The sequence below is a fragment of the Arachis ipaensis genome, chromosome B02, assembly GCF_000816755.2.
Source record: "Arachis ipaensis cultivar K30076 chromosome B02, Araip1.1, whole genome shotgun sequence".
NCBI classification, from domain to species: domain Eukaryota; kingdom Viridiplantae; phylum Streptophyta; class Magnoliopsida; order Fabales; family Fabaceae; genus Arachis; species Arachis ipaensis.
In genome coordinates this window covers 34220404-34236951 of record NC_029786.2, presented here as the reverse complement: position 1 = coordinate 34236951, position 16548 = coordinate 34220404, and the positions used below count along the sequence as shown (strand labels likewise).

General features: G+C 35.6%; 3 protein-coding genes across 14 annotated transcripts in view; 2 read left to right on the top strand and 1 right to left on the bottom strand.

The window, feature by feature from the left end:
- The window catches only part of LOC110268814 (serine/threonine-protein kinase ATG1t-like), a 24220-nt gene extending 21519 nt beyond the window's left edge, over nucleotides 1–2701 (top strand). Inside the window, exons 1-7 of one of the 10 annotated variants that reach the window (XR_002357355.1) lie at nucleotides 58–547; nucleotides 711–812; nucleotides 907–975; nucleotides 1087–1229; nucleotides 1361–1485; nucleotides 1650–1765; nucleotides 2644–2701. Coding sequence is in view for 5 of the 10 variants with exons in the window: in XM_021115774.1 (XP_020971433.1) it covers nucleotides 306–547; nucleotides 907–975; nucleotides 1047–1220 (485 nt within the window). In the remaining 5 variants the exon portion in view is untranslated. Of the gene's footprint in view, nucleotides 1–57; nucleotides 548–710; nucleotides 813–906; nucleotides 984–1042; nucleotides 1230–1360; nucleotides 1486–1649; nucleotides 1766–2643 lie in introns of those variants that run through there. The other 9 variants (XR_002357356.1, XR_002357354.1, XR_002357358.1 and 6 more) reach the window with 9 other exon arrangements.
- On the bottom strand, nucleotides 4022–5272 carry LOC107627170. The gene has a single exon (XM_016330024.2). The coding sequence runs from the start codon at nucleotides 4714–4716 to the stop codon at nucleotides 4246–4248; it is 471 nt and encodes a 156-aa protein (XP_016185510.1). The 5' UTR covers nucleotides 4717–5272; the 3' UTR covers nucleotides 4022–4245.
- On the top strand, nucleotides 7124–11653 carry LOC107627169 (protein FAR1-RELATED SEQUENCE 6-like). Of its 3 annotated transcripts, none has more exons than XM_021115770.1 (3): nucleotides 7124–7279; nucleotides 7382–8601; nucleotides 8725–11653. In XM_021115770.1, the coding sequence occupies exons 2-3, from the start codon at nucleotides 8331–8333 to the stop codon at nucleotides 8979–8981; spliced, it is 528 nt and encodes a 175-aa protein (XP_020971429.1). In that variant the 5' UTR covers nucleotides 7124–7279; nucleotides 7382–8330; the 3' UTR covers nucleotides 8982–11653. The 3 variants fall into 3 exon arrangements, 2 of the variants coding, with proteins under 2 accessions (XP_020971429.1, XP_020971428.1); XR_002357353.1 differs by having other exon boundaries at nucleotides 7128–7279; nucleotides 7382–8114; nucleotides 8201–11653; XM_021115769.1 differs by having other exon boundaries at nucleotides 7137–7279; nucleotides 7382–11653.

Sequence of the window (16548 nt, the reverse complement as noted above, 5' to 3'; positions counted from 1 at the left end):
CTCACTCAGAGTGAATGTAAAACAAACCTACATTCTACCCTTGTTTCTTTTACTCTTTTCAGTCCCTCCCTCCTATTCTCAGAAATCTCCATTCTCCTCCATAGCACCTTCCTCCCTCCGTCGGTAGAGTCGTAGACCGTAGCGCGTCCCTCCCTCCTCCTCCATCCGCGACGCCGTTCTCCTGCCCCGCCATCCTTCTCGCGCAATCCGCGGCAGTGGCGCGTTCCTCGTCGCCAAGTCGCGAGTCCCAACCGTGGCGCTCTTCTCCATCAAAGAAGCAGCAGAAGTTCTATCACTATCAACAGGAATGGAAGAAGAGAGCGAATCGGTAAGAGTAAAGGACATCATTCTGAAGCGGAAGATCGGAAATGGGTCGTTCTCGGCGGTGTGGAGGGCGGAGCACAGAGGCACCGGCGAAGAGGTGGCAGTGAAACAGGTCTTCCTCTCCAAACTCAACCTTCGCCTTAAGTCATTGTTCCACTGCGAGCTCAATTTCTTGTCCTCCGTCAACCACCCCAACATCGTTCGCCTCCTTGATTTCTTCCAGGTTCTTCTTTTTTAATTTTGGTTCCCTTTTATTTGAATGCCCTTTTTCTTATTTTTTAAATTAAAGTGAAATATGTTGAAAAAAATCAATTCTTTGTTGCATAATTGAAGGATCATTTTATTATTGTTATTTAAACTTTCGCTATTTCTGATTTCTACTTTAGTATGATGGGATGTGCGTACTTGGTGATGGAGTTCTGTGCTTGAGGGAACCTTGCAGTTAGAGCACCCCATCATGACTCAAAATCTAATGAACAAGAGATCAAGTAAATCACTTTAGTAATAATTAGTAATAATATCTTCTAAATTCTCCCTCTTTTAAATCCTTTTAGATACTAGTACATCTTTCTTTTCATGTAGCTCAACTCAAGAATGGCATATACTGAACCTTACTTGAATCATAAGCTGTGCCCTCTTTCCAAGATTCAGGTATGTTTGTATGTTTTTTCTTCTTTTTTTGTTTTTGATAATTGAATAAGGCTCAATTATTGAGAAGGTAGGTGCCTAAAACTATGACGATCATTTTGGAATTTCGACCAGCCCAAATGGAAAGTTCCTTGTGTTTTTATCTGCGAGAAGTACTGTGGATTCAGGAGTGCACGATGCTACAAACTCACTACATAGAATTGATTGGCCAACCGATGGAAAACTCACTACAAACTGCATCATGTTGAGTGTATAAGGTATATATTTATCTGCGATGGTTTTATTATTTCTTTCAAATTGAATCTCAACCTTATATGCACAATACTGATGAACAATGATGCATTTCAACATTTTAATAATGAGACATCTCTTTTTATGTTCTTTTCAGGTTGATATGGTTGTTGTTATTGATGGGAGCAGAATTTTGGGACTTGGAGATTGGAGTTCATGGAAATGGCAATCCATTGGGAAGCTTGATCTGTATGTTGCAGCTGCTGGGAAAAATCCTAAACGGTATATGTGCAACATTTTCCATTTATTATTCCTTTCAAACTGTTCCAATATTGATAAAATTAATAGCTCTAAGATGTCTGTTAAAATATCCAAGTTTTGGTTTAAATGTTATGATGAATAATACTTGAAAAGCATTTTTTGATCGAAGTTGCTACTCATCACAGAGTTCACGCCCTGGGATGATTCCGTCGCCATGAATGGCATTGTTGCTGGTCTAAAAGGATTCAGAGATGATGATGTGAAGCCATTTTCTGCTGGTTTGAATTCAGCTGAGACTCAGGTTTGTTTGTAGATAAAAATAATTTAATTCTTTTTCTTGTTAATGTAGGAATATGTACAAGTAACTCAGCAAGGTAGTGAACTTAAATCTAATGCCATTGACATAAATACATGATTTTGTTGCATTGATCTTTGATTAGAATGAAAGTAGAGGATTTTCTTCTCTCTGTTTTTCATACAAACAGTTTTTGACTAATGAAATTTCTTAGGATCCTCTATTCGTTGTATGTCTGATTGCGAATCAAAATAATTTAACTAACAAAGTAAGCAATAAGTTCTTCTTTTTCTAGCTAGGCTTATATTCGCTGGCTCCAATCATTCTTTGACTCAATGTTTCGGCAATAATAATTAGAACTAGATATTTAGCATTAGAAGAGGGATATAGAGCTAGCGGTCATTTTTTTTTTGACTTTACATTATTATTGAGGAACCTTCAACACGGGATAGTAGTAGTTAATTACTTTGATAGTAGTTGTTATTGTCTATTACTAATATATATATATATCAAAGGCTAATTAAGAAAAGCAATGATGGCTATGAAAGATTTGGAGAATATATTATTAAGATTTCATTCCTATGAAAATATGTTGAGTTATCTGATTTGTTTGATAAACTGAATTTGGCAGATTACAAAAATTTAGGCTAGAGTGGTTATCCTTGTTTGATAGTAATTGATACTGGTTTCAGCAGGCTCATTTCTTTTCTTTTCTTTTCTTTTCTTTTCTTATCTTTTCTTTTCTTATCTTTTCTTTTCTTTGCTTTATATGAAGTTTGGTTGTTGCTTCGGTACCAAGGTTGTCTTGCCATGTAATGTACTCCCTTGCTGCTAATCTTCATTCCTTGAGTCATGGAAATTGATGAATTATTGCTGCTATATAGGCCATGTAAATGCAGTGCCAGTGAGGGAGATCCATCAAGCAGTGCTGCACAGGCAAGCATTTCCTTTTGCTTTGTAACTTGGATCCTTGAGATTCTATTGTCCCTTGATACCTTTTTTGGGTGGCTGGAGCATAACCCTTTATTTATTGAATTGAACAGGCAATAGGCTTGATAGCGGCAGGGAAGGAATTGCAAGGACTTAAAGCTCTGAATCTAAATAAATTATTGAGGGATTCTGAAAATTTTACTATCCAATACTATACCAAAAATGGATTATTGCTTAAGATTGTCTCATAGTCTGCTTCATCATGCTCTTTTATATCTTGTTTTATCATACTGTTCTTCCTAATGGATTATTTTAATCATTTGAAGATTGTAACATTAGTTCGCAATTTTGTATCCCCAATATGATTACAGATTTTTCTAAATGATGTAAAATTGTTTGACCTGCTGCTTGACTTTGTTTTCTACATACTGTTTTGGGTGGTTGCAAACAGGTTTTACTATGTTCTGTTTATTTAATTTGATAAGGATATACCAGGATTTTTTTTCTAATTTAATAAAAGATATAGCCACGCTTTGAAAGCGTGGCCATATCTCTCACATACGACCACGTTTTTAAGTGTGGCAATTTGTAAAAGTGTGGCATAAAATAAAGCGTGGCGATAGAACAACCAACATGCTTGCAGATGTGACTTTTTTTAAAGAGTGACATTAGCTCAAAAAGCGTGACGATATCTTCGCCACGCTTTTAGAAATGTTTTCTTGTAGTGAATTTAAAAGGAGAGTAATTTGTCTTTTTTTTTTTTTTTATAATATAAAACCATTCCAATAATTGAAGCTGAACCACCGAAAATCCGAGTCATGAAGACTATTATACAAGTGTTCTGTATAAATCACATCACTAATAAGTGCTACAGTATATAGACAAAGTACTAACGTCATTTGTTTCTTCCACCGTTTTACATCCTAACGTATTCCAAAATGCTCTATTCAAGATACTTGGTCGCTTTCAAAATCTACTTTTACATCACCAGAGGTTAGAAATTGCTACTCCATAATGTTAATCAGACAAGAATAGTTTTGGAAGATTTTTAGAGAATAAAAATGTCAAAAACCAAAATATTCAACCCAAAAATTTTTAGAACCAATTTAGGGATTTATTCTTAAATTTAAATTAATAGTGATAAATTAACCAAAAATACTATGTGCACAAAAAAAATTGTTATTATGTATTTGTGTATAAATATATATTATTTAATTTATTTTAATATATATTTTATATTTTAATATATATTTTATATGAAAATATTAATAACTGATTTGATGGTTGATTTTTTGTTAACACCAAACATGATCATAAATTAACACAAAAAAATGAAACACTTGTCAAGTGTAAAAATGAATTTCCATTTAAATATCCTCACATTCACATTCACATTCACATGGTCAGCAAACCGAACCCACAAAAAATAGATTAGCCAAAGAAAATTGCACCAGAAAGTTAAAAGAATAAATAAATAAATAAAAATTTTAAAAAGATCAAATTGGAAACCAAAACCTTAAATTAATAAAAAAAAATATTAGGAAAAAAGAAAGTAATCAATCTCCCCCCTTCACAACATCTACACTTGCAGCAGAAGACAATAACTTCTTGAATATCCTAAACAAAGCAGCACACGAAATTTGCTTCAGTCTCCTCCAAACCAGACACTTGTTCCTCCTACCATGGTGTCTACCAATAATCCTCTTTCTGCAGTTGTTCCTCCAACCACCATGGTTGCCACGTGTTACTCTCTCCTTCACCCTCCTAAAACACCTTTTTGTCTTTTGAGGGACACTCTCCTTCCTTGAAAACTGGTAGCTCCTAAGGTACATCTGCCTACATGAGATGCTATCCACCACCTTCGGGTGATCCTGACCATACACGTGGCATCTCCTCCTACCCTCGTGGCTCAACGACCTAACAAACTCTACGTCTGATTCCGGCCACTTATACAGGTTCGTATAGTTGGCGCGAATGCGAGAATCACGTGTGTCATTGATACAGTTAGATATGCAGATCGAATTCATTCTTACAACTGTTTCTTGTGTAGTTGTGTTGTTCTTCTAATGAGTTTTTTTTATTTTCTTTTGTTCTTATTTTCTGTATGGGGTATGTGATGAAATTTGGAAGAGAATGGAAATTGAAAGGATTTGTCCTTGGATTGAAAGAGAATTAATTAAGGTTGTGGGAATAAAGGGTGGTTGAATGGATTTTATAGTGTGGGATTTTTGTCACGTTATGATATGATGATGTATGATGATTTGCACCTTAGAATTTCTCCTATACTATATATCTTTGGTAAAGTAAGGTTTGCTAAATTTAATTGAATGTGTGAGAGTTTATGCTGTATGTTAGGCAAAAGTTAGATAGCCTAAAGAAAATGCCACCGTGTTATGCATATTAAAATATATATATATATTGTGTTTATAAGGGACCGGGATGGAGGCTAATGTGGAAACTGGAAAGGTAATTTTCTTTTGCAAATTATTTAACATTATCCAGTCTTGTCTCTTGTCTACATCAAACTCTTGGTTTTTTTCCCCATTTCTCTATACTTCTTTACTTGTCATTTAGAACATGTAATTGTTAGAAACATGAATTTATGTGTAATCTAAAAATAGTATGACTAAATAACTCTTAATTAACTAATGAAACTGAAAATAATAAAATATTTTTAAATGTTTTTATAGACTAAGTATAAGTAGTAATAATTCTTTGGATAAAGAAAAAGAATGACAGATATATTGTGAAAAAAAAAGTCAAGATAAAATAATAAGAAACAAAGAAGTAATCCATCCAAAATTTTTAGTTTAAGAAGTTTGTTAACAAATATTTTAAAACTTCACATTAAGGAAATAAAAGTAAAAATTTAAAAAAAATTATGCGTAAAATGTATTAAACTATGAATAAAGTACTAAATTAAACCACATAAATTATAGCATTGACAAATTTAATAAAGAAAATTAAACTAACTTATAACTATAAAAGATAAATATTAATAGATAAAACTATTTAAATCTTAAAAAATTTTAAACTATTTATTCAATCTATCTTATTTTTTTCCAAATTCTAACTCTCACCTTATCCTATTCCCAATTTCCAATACTCTTTATCCTCACTCACAGTCTCCCAATCCCTTTTCCTTCCCTATTCTCGGGTAGTGTTGATGTTGAGAGAAGATTGGTGGCACTGTCACTGAACATGTGGAAGTATCTTCAAGTTATGGACAATAATGATCATGAAGTTGTGTGTTGTTAGTCAATTCTCAAATGTGGCTAATGCTTATAACCAAGGTTTTGAGAATTGAATTGATGATCCAACCATTCTAGTTATTAATTTATTGATAAAAAATATAAGTAACTAACAAAGTTATCGAACAATATGAACAATAGAGTTAAAAAATAAATTAATATTAAATTTAATTANCAAGCCATTAACGCGCCTCCGCATCTGATACCGCGCTTCTGCAGCCGTCGCCACCGCTTCTACCCCATCCGCCGAGCAGCCAGCCATTTCCTGAATTTGTTTTTTCTTCCCACCGCCAATTCAGTAGAACCGTGCAGTCTATCGAAGCCTAATGTGGTCACTATCACCCCCGCATCGTCTCCGACTGATCCGACCAAAATACAGGAGAGAGTTGTGGTTGCCGTTTCAAGATTACGTAACTTCTTATAGCCCTTTCAATGGAGTCCCATTTTGGTGAACCAGTTTCTCATTCTCTAGCATCCTTCACTAACGGCAATACCATCCATTCAAGTGACAATCTTCTCAATTCTTCCAACGTTGAAGGTGAAAAGTCTAACAAGGTAAGTAATGTATGTTGGTGGTGTGGGACGTATGTTTATTTTCATATAAATGAGATGGTTAATCTAAGTCCAATATTTTTAAAAATTGATGGTATTCATTCCAAAAATTTTTTTATGGTGTTCTGGTTCTGCCGTATAGGAATTAGTTCAAGGGTGATAAATCATATATCAATTTCTAAAGAGGATGAAGATGAGCTATTTATTTTCTTAATCCGATAAACTATTATGTTACCTTTTTAATATGTTATACTGAATTTGGTTCATTATAGGTTTATTGTTAAATTCTAATCATTGCTCATGGTTGCTATTAGATTGTTTTGAATCCACATTTTTATGCTCCCATGCCATGCATGCACAAACAAAAAACTGGCTACATATGTAAGGAAAAGGAAAAGGGTACAGCAGTTAATACTGAGCTTTTTGACTTTTCAAAGCACAGAAGAAAACTTGGTTTAGGTTGTGTAGGTGTGTTTCATAGGTGGTGGACCCATGCATGCTATATAAATAAATAATTAATTAATATAAGACTAATTAGTTTTGTGAGAATTTTGTATGAGTATACTTCTCATTGTTATGATTTCTGTTAAGTCTTGTATAATAATAAATTTTTAATGATATGCTTTGAAAAAGTGTGAATTAAATATTTTTAGATGACACTTGTTTAATAGTACCGTATCTAATTAGTTTGTTTGTTTTTGTTTGGTTGTGTATGTTATGATTGTAGGCAATAGATTGTACGAACATTAATGAGTTTGGAAGTGATGACACGGATCTTGTTGATGAGGTTTGAACACTAGTATATTAATGTTTTTTTTAACCTCATGTTTTGAATCAACCATTAATCCTCATGTTCATCGAATGATGTTTGTATTGAACTGATTCCTAGTTACTAGATCACAGTTGTCTTGCCGAAGATGAAATACCAAGAGTTGGGATGCGGTTTAATCATTTGAAGCTGGCTCAGGATTTTTATGCGACCTATGCAAAGAAAGTAGGTTTCATAAGCAAGATAAGGAATACAAATTATGACAGGATGACTAAGGAACTAATTAACCAATCTATTCATTGTAATCGGGAGGGTTTCCGTGGATCTCGTGTCAAAGCACCCACACGAAAGAACACGGTCGCAGCTGTCGGGTGTAGAGCAAGGGTATATGCAAAGTTTGACAAGGTGAAGCAAGATTGGGTTTTGCTAAAGGTTGAGTTGAGGCACTCGCACCCATGTTCAACTAAAAAGGCGGTGCATTACCACGAGATTAGAGAGTTGACCATGCATGCGAAATGCATGATTGAGGTTAATGATGAGGCGGACATTTGACCCAACAAGACATTTCTAGCATTGGCTAACGAGATTGGTGGGCCATCGAACCTGGGCTTCTCCGAGAAGGATGTCAGGAACTACATCTCATCAAGACTCAGATTCACTAATGTCAACGCCAATGTCGAATGTTGGATTACTTCATGCGAATGAAGGAGATGAATCCGAACTTCTTCTATGCAGTAAATGTGGACGACGATTACAAATTTAAGAGTGCAGTTTGGGTTGATGCACGGTGCAGGGCTTCTTATGAATACTATGGAGACGTGGTGTCATTTGATACCACATACAGTACGAACCGGTAAAATATATTTATGTTGACGTTGTTTACTTTTTGTGGTATTTTGTATTAGTTGGATGTTAATAAATGTGGTTGTTTTTACTTAGGCTTGGTTTGCCGTTCACCTCTTTCGTCGGTGTGAACTACCATGGTAAGTCTACTTTGTTAGGCTGTGCTTTGCTAGGCAGTGAGGAGATCCCTAGTTTTGAGTGGGTGTTCACGTAATGGCTGAAGTGCATGGGAACTGCACCACATGGTATCATCACAGACCAGTGCAGGTCCATGTTTGGTGCAATTAGGAAGGTCATACCCAATACACGCCACCGTTGGTGCATATGGCATATAACGAAAAAGATACCGTATAAGCTCGGTGGTTATGATAGGTTCAACGAGTTGAATGCCAAGCTGAAGCACATTATATGGAACTCTCAGTCGGTTGAGGGTTTCGAGGATGGTTGGGCTGAATTCATTGAGGAGTTCGACCTACATCACAATAAATGGCTATCAGGTTTGTGTCTTTTAAGTCAAATCACGTATTGTCATTGCTTAGATGTTGTACTACTCTTGTATGTTGTTCTAAAAATCTGTTCCTAATACGGGTTTCTGTTGTTGGGTGGTTTGTTTTGTGTAGACCTATTTGATGACCGACGCATGTGGATGCCGATCTTTTTCAAGGGTCAATTTTGGGCTTCTATGAGGAGTACGCAAAAGAGTGAGAGTATGCACTCATTCTTTGGTGGATACTTACATTGCAAGACTAGCTTGGTTCAGTTCGTCCATGAGTACGACAATGTGCTTGAAAACAAGGAGCAGAAGGAACTAGAGAACGATGCTGCAGACTCAAAAGGATTAATCCCATGTGCAACTAGCTCAGCCATCGAGCGATAATTTCAACAAGAGTACACCAACGACATGTTTAAGGATGTCCAAATGGAGTTTGGCAAGAAGGCTTATTGCAATATTCGTGCCGTTAATGAACAGGGTGACTCGGCCTGGGTAAAAGTGGAACAGGAAATACTAGCCTATGAGAAGACCCGGTATGTTACGTACAATGTCCATTTCGGCCATTCGACTCACGAGGTTCGATGTGAGTGCAACTTGTTCGAGAGTGCAGGTGTGTTGTGTTGCCACTGTCTTGTAGTGCTTTCATCTTACAAAGTGAATAAAGTGCCTTCATGTTATGTTCTTTGTCGTTGGAGCAAGAAAATAAAGTGCAAGCACACTTATATTAAGATTAGCCACGATGTGAGATGTTCAAATGAGAGCCACAACTTATTCAGAGGGTTGTGTGCACACTTCTACAACGTTGCACAGGAATTTGTGAATGGAGATGATGAAGCAGCCATGTTGCATGCTGCTCTGGACGATGCAAGGGCCAAGCTAGTTGATTACCGTACCAAGATGCAGAATAAAGTTGTTGCTGATGCACACACTAGCATCGCCATAGAGATTTCCTCTGTGGTGGCCACAGGGGACATTCAAGGCCCATCAAAGGTAACTACAAAGGGTCAGCCAAAAGGTAAAAGACTCGGATATGAGATGGAAAAGTCTATCAAGAAATCCATGCAGAGAAAGTGGAAGAGTTCAGGCCAGGTAAGTATCGTAATTAATTTAAAGCTTCACCTTTAGTTCATAGTTGATTAATAAGATAATGACTTGTTTTCATTTGAGTTTGTTTCTTTTAGGATAATCGTGTAGAATCCTATGAAAATATAGATTTGGATGCTCCCGCTCGGCAGATTGGTCCGCAAGGAGTTGGTGGATTCATGTCCCTGTTAAACTCTTTCAGCAATACCTAGACTGTTTTGGATAGTGAATCTGTTATGTTACATTAGAGCTCCTTTTTTGTTAGTTGTTCCAACTCAATATTTATGTTTGATGGTTATTTCGTTGTGCGAGTTGTTTGATGGTCAAATGTATATGAAACTGGTATTCTGTGAGTTTGGCTTATTGTTCCAACTCTTTTGGCTTGTTGTTAACCTGGATGTTCGATTCAATAGGATAGCGGATGTTTATTTTGATTGTTAACCAGAAGGTTATTCTAAATAGTATCGGTGTATTGTGTGTGATCAGTTAGAAGTATTTTAATGTGGATGTTCGATTCAGTAGGATAGCAGATTGTTATTTAGAATAGGCAAGGCTTCAATTACAAGTATTTTAACCTAGATGTTCGTTTCTATTAGCTAGCGGGTGTTTATTTATGTTGGTAACCAGATGGTTATTTTGAATAGTATGGTTGTGTGATCAGTTAGAAGTATTTTAATGTGGATATTCGATTCAGTATGATAGCGGATGGTTATTTCTACTTGTACACAAATAGTTATTTCTTCTGGTTCACAGATGATTATTTAGACTAATCATGGTGTATTGTGTGTGATCAGTTACAAGTATGTTAACCTAGATGTTTGATTCAGTTGGATAGTGGATGGTTATTTCTATTAGTACCCAGATGGTTATTCTTAACTAATAGCTGTTACGCATAGCTAATATATTGAAACAGAAACAGAGTAGTTAGAGCACAAAAAATGTTCTGCTACATGAAAATTTATCCTATCTGTTCTAACAAAACTCCACCGCGAAAACACCTAAACAAAATGAGAAAGGTATTTGTGGTCTTAAGACTAAGTACATCTATTGCTTTCTCCGATTCCGGTTCTTTCTCACAGGTAATTCTTTGACCCGTTTCATCAATGTCCTAGTGCTTGGTGCCGTGAATGGTGATTTAACCATCTTTTTCTTGTTTCTTGTATAGTTGTGGCTTACATGTTCTTCATTTTGTTGCAACAAAGTTTGCACCTGTTCAATTGATTCATTGTGTGCTCCCATGACAATATCCACCATGAGCTCCATTCTAAATCTCCGAAGCATACTTTGTATGGTATTTTCATTTTGAGGGTGATGATTGAAAGGCCAAATAAACATGAACCTGAAATTACAAATTTAAAACAGAGTGACCAAGTAACTTACATCGTCCCAATCATCTAGTTTACAATCTTCAGTCCATGTCTCCATGAATTTAATGACATAAATGCCACAATCCCAACTACATAATTAAGTAAGTATGGTCCAATCAGTATGATATCAATATTATAGAAACTATGAATGGATAAATTTTTCTGGTGTGTTGATTGGCTCTACTTACCCGTTCGGTTGCATAGGGACTATGGCATATGCAAAACTTGGGTCGTTCGTAAGTTGGGATGGTCGCTTTGGCCATGTCTTCAATTAGTCGCCCCTGCAAAATACTCAACAATGTTTCCTCAGTTTTTGTCTTATGTGCTCAATTGAATCTGCTAGGGTCGGATACATCGAGAATAGGAGGTATGTGCCACGGGAAAATGGTCTGTTGACTCGTTGGGCATAGAAACATCTTCAGGACCACCAAGATGAAGTGCCTTATAAAATTTGCCCGTCCTGCTTCAGTGTCCTGATTAACCGCTATTTTACGATTTATTTTGTATTGAATTGAGTGAATTTTATCCATCATTCTCACACTTATGCATATAAAACGCATGTTTTACATTTTCCTTCCCAATTTTGTGCTATGATTGAAAACATGCTTCTTTGGCCTTAAATTTGCTAATTTTTAATCCTCTCTTATTACTATTCGATGCTGTGATATGTGTGTTAAGTGTTTTCAGGTTTTCCAGGGCAGGAATGGCTTAGAGGATGGAAAAGAAGCATGCAAAAGTGGAAGGAACACAAGAAATTGATGTTTGGAGAAGCTGGCAGTGACGCGCACACGTAGATGACGCGTACGCGTGACCAGCGCATCAGTCAAGCGACGCGTACACGTGGATGACGCGTACACGTGACTTGGGATTTATTCAGTGATGTGTACGCGTGGCTGACGCGTACGCATGACAAGCGTCACCTGCTACAATTTACAGAAAACGCTGGGGGCGATTTCTGGGCTGTCTTTGGCCCAGTTCCAAGCCCGAAAATACTGATTAGAGGCTGCAGAGTGGAGCTGGATGGGGGGAATCATTCATTCACACATTCATTCACAATTAATAGGTTTTAGATGTAGGTTTCTAGAGAGAGAGATGCTCTCTCCTCTCTCTAGGTTTTAGGATTTTTAGGTTTTGCTTTTCTCAAATTCAGATTTCTACTTCACTTTAATTTAATTTCTCTTCTACTTTTATTTGTTCTAGTACCTTAGCTATCTATTTCTCTTGTTGATTACTTTATGTTTTCAATTTAGTTTATAAACTTTTATGTTTCCTTTGATCCATATTAATGCAATTTATGTTCCCATATTTATGATTGCCTTCTTTAATTTGTGTTGTTGATGCTTGCAATTGGTTGTTTAAATTTAATATTCCTTGTTACTTTTCTATGCTTTTGATGTTGTGCCTACCAAGTATTTAATAAAATGCTTGGTAGGATTTTAAATTAGATTTTTGGTATTCTTAGCTTAGATTGAGTAATTTGGAGACTCTTGAATTGTCAAAGTCTCTTGTTGGTTGGTGATTGAAAGTTGCTAGTTGGCTTGAGCTTCACTAACTCTAATCTTTGATTAGGACTTGTGAACTCAAGTTGAATTTCTCACTTGACTTACCTTCAATTGTTAGAGGTTAACTAAGTAAGTGCAATTTGCAATTGCCGTCACAATTGACCTTGATAATGAGGATATGACTTCTAAATCTCAATCCTTGCTAATAACTTTCTTAATTATTAGTTTATTTTCTTGTCATTTACATTCCTTGTTCAAAATTTAAAAACTCCAAAAATACTTTTCCATAACCAATAGTAAAATACTTCCCTGCAATTCCTTGAGAGACGACCCGATGTTTAAATACTTCGGTTTATTTTTATTGGGTTTGTATTGTGACAAACAAATTAAATTTTGACTGAGGTTTAATTGTTGGTTTAGACTATACTTGCAACGTAATATTTTTGTGAAATCTTTACCGACATTTTTCCTCCGTCATGTCCATGGGACAGGCATATACAAAGTCGCCCAACTGGGTGGTTGTTTTTTTCTTAAACTGTTCTTTGATGACCAGATGGGCAGGATTCTTCTTTTTTAGTTCGGATATGGCATCACCTACAATTTTGGATTCAGAAAAGTGTGTACAATAACTGTTAGGAAAATAAAAAGGAAACTAACCAAGCTATATATGAAAAATACTAAAAAGGAAATAGCAATAGCTTACCACTGTCGCGTATCCCTAACACCCTCCCTATCAACTCAAAATTAACGCAGATGTTTCTGACATCCACAATAAGTGTATTTGTGTCCATATCGTATGCCTTCGCTAGTTATTTCATTATACTTTGCTTCACTGCCCATTTTGGAATCCTTTTCACGAATCTGAACCCAATTGCGTCGATCTCCGATAGCTTCACGACGACATTAATGTTTTTCAGGTGGGTAAGCATCCCGTTGATATGGCATGTAGAACAACGCGTCTCTACTAATTTCTATTGACAAAACAGAATACAAGTTATAAGCAACTAGAATAAAGACTGGTTAACGACGAAATTCAGATTACCTTTTTCCCCATCTGAATGGTACTCAACAAATCAAAGTCAAAATAGGTTCGTGCCTGTAACGAACCAGTAAATCATTAGTCTTGCCACTTAATACACGTTATCATTTGAATAGCATTAGAAACCTAACCAACCACCCCAAAAGCTCTACACACAGCATCATAGCACTAAAATGAGTACACGGTAATGAACTATTCCTTGTCAAATAAGCAGAATAACTGATGACGTGGAGAATTAACAAACCCAACTATCAATCACACCAGAAACAAGTCAACCAATCATAGAATCAACCACTTGAACAAACAAACAAATAACTAGAACCAGGTGCAATAATCATCCGACTAAGTAAGCACTCCCGGTCTATCCTCCGCAGTGTGCATGTACCATACTAACAACGTGAAGCTGTGTATTACCAGCATACCACAGATTTATTTGTGATTAAAAACACAAGCTATTAATATCTACCGAATTCCAGAACCATATACCCAAAATTTTTTCCGCCATTATAAATAGTTTTCCAAATTTTTCAGAACCGAAATAATACGTCGTGAGATAATCATATTATCATTATCATCACCAGCTAAGGACAAATAATATAACTGGCACGTTCAAAATATTTGGATATTCAGTGTCTTTTGAGATTTTGAATTAATACATATTCTCTTGATTTATGCAAAACCTGGTTTCTTCATTTTATTTAATAATAGTACCAATATAGTTTCGAAAAGGTATGTATGTTCGAGCGTGAGAGGATAATTAAAAAAAAAAAACAGAGAGATGCGTTACTTGAAACAAGAAGTATACGGAAAGAAATGATTTGAAAGGACTATACGGTGTAATGTTTGTTGGTGCTAAGGTTTTTACATACCTAGAATAAAATCCAAACATACCCTTTGACATCTTCTTGAAATATATTTTGAATAAAAAAATAATTAATATGTATTTTATCATGGAATAATATTAACTAATCTTTTATATAAGAATAATCATCTGATATTAATATATCTTATTGAAAATCAAACTTCCATGGTCTAGCAAGTAACAAAAAAAGCTAGTAATCATGTGTTGGAAATCTATATTACACTATTAACCATGATTAAAAATACAACAAATAACCCCAACCCAGTTCAAAAACTTTATATACAAAGAGGTTTTGTAACATTAGAAATTGGCTTGCAGATTATTCCAAAAGTAAGCATATCAAACAACTTAAACAATATTCATAAAAAATCAAACATAGACCACCGTAAAATTAAATGAGTATTCACATCTGAATAATGGTTGGTTACCTAACTGAAGCAAAAATTAGGTCCCAAGACTTGAACAAATTTCACTTTCTTGGTAAAAATTTTAACCATCCATTCTCATAGTGAAGTAACCATCCCATTTAAATTGCATAACCAACTTATACTTATAGGAAACAAATTCATCAAAAAAACGTGCTCGAAACCAATTCGTGACTTCCTAATACCCGGGGATAGCACATATCCAAATTCAGTCAACCATTAAAAAATAAGACGACAAAAAGGAATTATTCAACAACATTAACATGTCACTATGCTTATTCACACTTATGGAAGTCAAACAAATTTATCAATAACCACAAGCAGCACAACGGTTCGAAAGAAATAATCAACTAAACACTTTTGTGAACATCTAAGCAGTAAAGACAGAGATAGCCTTTCACTGACCTAATAAGACTGCTAACATGGAGACGAGACACCAGCAGGGCCGGGACTTCAGCGGGAATGCGGGCGGCACGGGGAACGCGGACGACCGTTGCAGCAACAAGGGACCCGGACGGCGCAAACGGCGATGCGCGACAGCGCCAGGGCGGGTCACGTGGGCGGGGATGAGCGTCTCTTACACGACGACGGCGGCTCCATGGCTGCACGAGGGAGGCTTAAAGATTGACGGCAACAGCATAGAGGAGGGACGGATACAACATGGCGGCGACAAGGCCTTAAGTTCGGTCAGCTGTTCAAGTTGAAGGAGGAGCGATGACGGTGAATACTCTCGTAAGGGAATGCACGCTCAATTTTGGGGATAGAGGAGACGGTTTGACTACTAGGTCAAAAAGGGGGTTGCTGATTAGAATTGGTAAAAATTGGAATGGTTAAAATTAGGATTTGGAGGAAAATTAAGGTATAGTGTATTTTAATTGAAATGGGCCACTTTCAAAGCCCGTTTGTTTATGTTGGTCAGATAAGTCATTGGTTACCTAGCGTTGCCCTTATTGATATAATAGTTCAATTAATTCAACTGTGATCAACTGAAATAATTAAATTATAATAAAATAATATATAAAATTATAAATAAATACACAAAAATATAATTATATTTTCTAATATAAATTTTAAATATATATTTATTTTAATATATGTGTAATATAATTTATTTATATTAATATTTTAAATACATATATAAATTATAATAATAAAAAAAGTTAATTCTTTTGTTATGAAAATTTAAAAATTAAATAGAAGTTATAAAAAAACGTTTTTTTTGTCTTGATAAACAAAATTTTAATGAAAAGATAAAAAAAAAAGTTTATTGGGCTCAATACTCCAGCCCATGTGCAACATAAGACTAAATATCCAAAAAAAAAGAAACCCTAATATATCACTATATCATTCAATTGTTATCCTATCCCTCTTCCATTCAAACAACAGCGGCCGCCCACTCGTATATTGCACATAAATAAGGATATTTCATTTTTTCAGAAAGAGAAAAAAGATGTACAAATCAAGCATTGTGTTCAAACCTTTAAGAACCACCACCGTATTATCACCGTTCCAAATCCGCCAGCTTTGCGTCATTTCGAGTCTGCCATCTCTTCGCATTGTTTGTCCTTACGCATTTTCGGATCTGCTGTCCCTGCCATTCCAAATCTCTCCCCTCTTGGCAGCGGCAATGGAAGTTAGGATTTTTCGATTCTTTTCTTTCTTAGAGAGGGAAG

Coding starts and splice junctions, on each gene's coding strand:
- LOC107627169 (XM_021115769.1), top strand. CDS start 9,006: ATGTTTAAGGATGTCCAAATGGAGTTTGGCAAGAAGGCTTATTGCAAT.
- LOC107627170 (XM_016330024.2), bottom strand. CDS start 4,716: ATGAATTCGATCTGCATATCTAACTGTATCAATGACACACGTGATTCT.